Source organism: Lucilia cuprina, chromosome 6 (assembly GCF_022045245.1).
Source record: "Lucilia cuprina isolate Lc7/37 chromosome 6, ASM2204524v1, whole genome shotgun sequence".
Taxonomy (NCBI): Eukaryota; Metazoa; Arthropoda; class Insecta; order Diptera; family Calliphoridae; genus Lucilia; species Lucilia cuprina.
The window spans coordinates 47,593,454-47,595,345 of record NC_060954.1 but is presented as its reverse complement, the minus strand read 5'-3'; the positions used below and the strand labels follow the sequence as shown (position 1 = coordinate 47,595,345).

The following is a 1,892-nucleotide window of genomic DNA, read 5'->3' as shown; positions in this document are numbered from 1 at the left end:
AAAGTTTGCTTTTAATTTAAACTTAGAAACATGAAATAAAGCAAGTATTAAAAGAACTTTTTTGGTACTTTTTTCACCTTCGTTCGGTACTTTTTTTTGTTTTCTATTGAGACTTTAGACTAGACTTTAGACTAAAGTCTAGTCTAAAGTCTAGTCTATAGTCTAGTCTATAGTCTAGTCTATAGTCTAGTCTATAGTCTAGTCTATAGTCTAGTCTATAGTCTAGTCTATAGTCTAGTCTATAGTCTAGTCTATAGTCTAGTCTATAGTCTAGTCTATAGTCTAGTCTATAGTCTAGTCTATAGTCTAGTCTATAGTCTAGTCTATAGTTTGGTCTATAGTCTAGTGTATAGTCTAGTCTATATACTAACCTATAGTCTAGTCTATATTCTAGTCTATAGTCTTGTCTATAGTCTAGTATATAGTCTTGTCTATAGTCTAGTCTATAGTCTGGTCCGTTTTATATTGTTTGTAGATCAAATGTTTCATCCAAGGAAATGATGGAAGTTTAAGAAAGAAATCGTTGTAACTATTACATTACAGTTTTCTTTTTAATTTCCCTATTTCGCGAGGGTACACTAATCTATTAAGGCTAAAAAACTTTAAAGTATAGTTAACCGAAAAATAAAATTGTGTAATATTTTAAGAAGTTTGTAAAAAAAACAAAGTTTCCTTAAAGTTTACAATTTAACATAATGTTTAACACTCAACAATAAAAATTATTCTAAGTTTGCCCACTAATTTAAAGTGTAATAATAATATATAGTTTTTTTCATAATCACCTCCTTCTTTTAAATCGTAATACTTAGCACGGAAATGGTAATTAAAACCGAATAAACTTATTTCAGCTTTACTACACCCTTAAAGTATCCATAGCTAGGCATTATTCTAGTAATATCTATAAAAACATAATCAAAACGTTTAGGAAATTTAGTTTTATCGAAATTTTTATCTAAAACGGTTAACTAAAAATGACACAAAAGAAAATGTCTAAACATTTGCGTACCTATGAAGACTTCATGAAAATACCGGTGTTTTTCTATAAGACCATCGGAGAAGAAATTTTCGATTATCGTTCTACTAACCGCTGCTTGAGTCTCTTATTAAAGTGCTTACTTTATGCGGGTTTTGCGAATTTCAATATTTTCGTATTGGGCGAAATAATATTTTTCTATAAGGCCGTTCAATCCAAGGACACAGTTTTGGGTGCTATAGCGGTGGCACCCTGCATAGGTTTCTCTTTGGTGGCCGATTTTAAACAATTAGCTCTAGTGCGTAATAAGAAAATCGTTCAGAAACATTTCGATCAAATGGAAAATATATTTCCGAATACCATTGAAAAACAGGAACGAAATCGTTTACAACATTATGAACGCATTATGCATCGTGTCATGATTGTATTCTCCATATTGTGTCTGGCCTATACCTCCACGTTCAGTTTGTATCCCGTATGTAAATCTTTCGTTGAGTATTACTTTTTAGGGGCCGAGAAATTTGAGCGCAGATTTGGCTTTTTAATTTGGTATCCATATGATCCGACTGCTAAAACTTGGGTCTATTGGTTAACTTATTTGCTTGAGGTTCATGGAGCCTATTTAGCTGGTGTGGCATTTTTATCGGCCGACTTATTACTGGTTTCATCGGTGACTCAACTAAATATGCATTTTGATTACTTATCAATGGAATTGGCCCAGTATGAACCAGATGCTAAGCATGAGGAAAAGGATTTAGAGTTCTTGAATCGTATTATAAAGCAGCATGTAAACTGTATGGAGTGAGTAGTACTTTCGGGAGTTGAACTGAAATAGTCTATAGCCTAGTCTATAATCTTGTCTATATACTAGTCTATAGTCTAGTCTGTAGACTAGTCTATAGTCTAGTCTGTAGACTAG

The 1,892-nt window shown here is 32.3% G+C and overlaps 1 protein-coding gene across 1 annotated transcript; it reads left to right on the top strand.

Annotated features, from left to right (window-relative positions):
* Positions 1–971: 971 nt before the first annotated feature.
* Positions 972–1,778, top strand: LOC124420639 (odorant receptor 67c-like). The gene has a single exon (XM_046954141.1). It carries the CDS (start codon positions 972–974, stop codon positions 1,776–1,778), a length of 807 nt encoding a protein of 268 aa, XP_046810097.1.
* Positions 1,779–1,892: the final 114 nt, after the last annotated feature.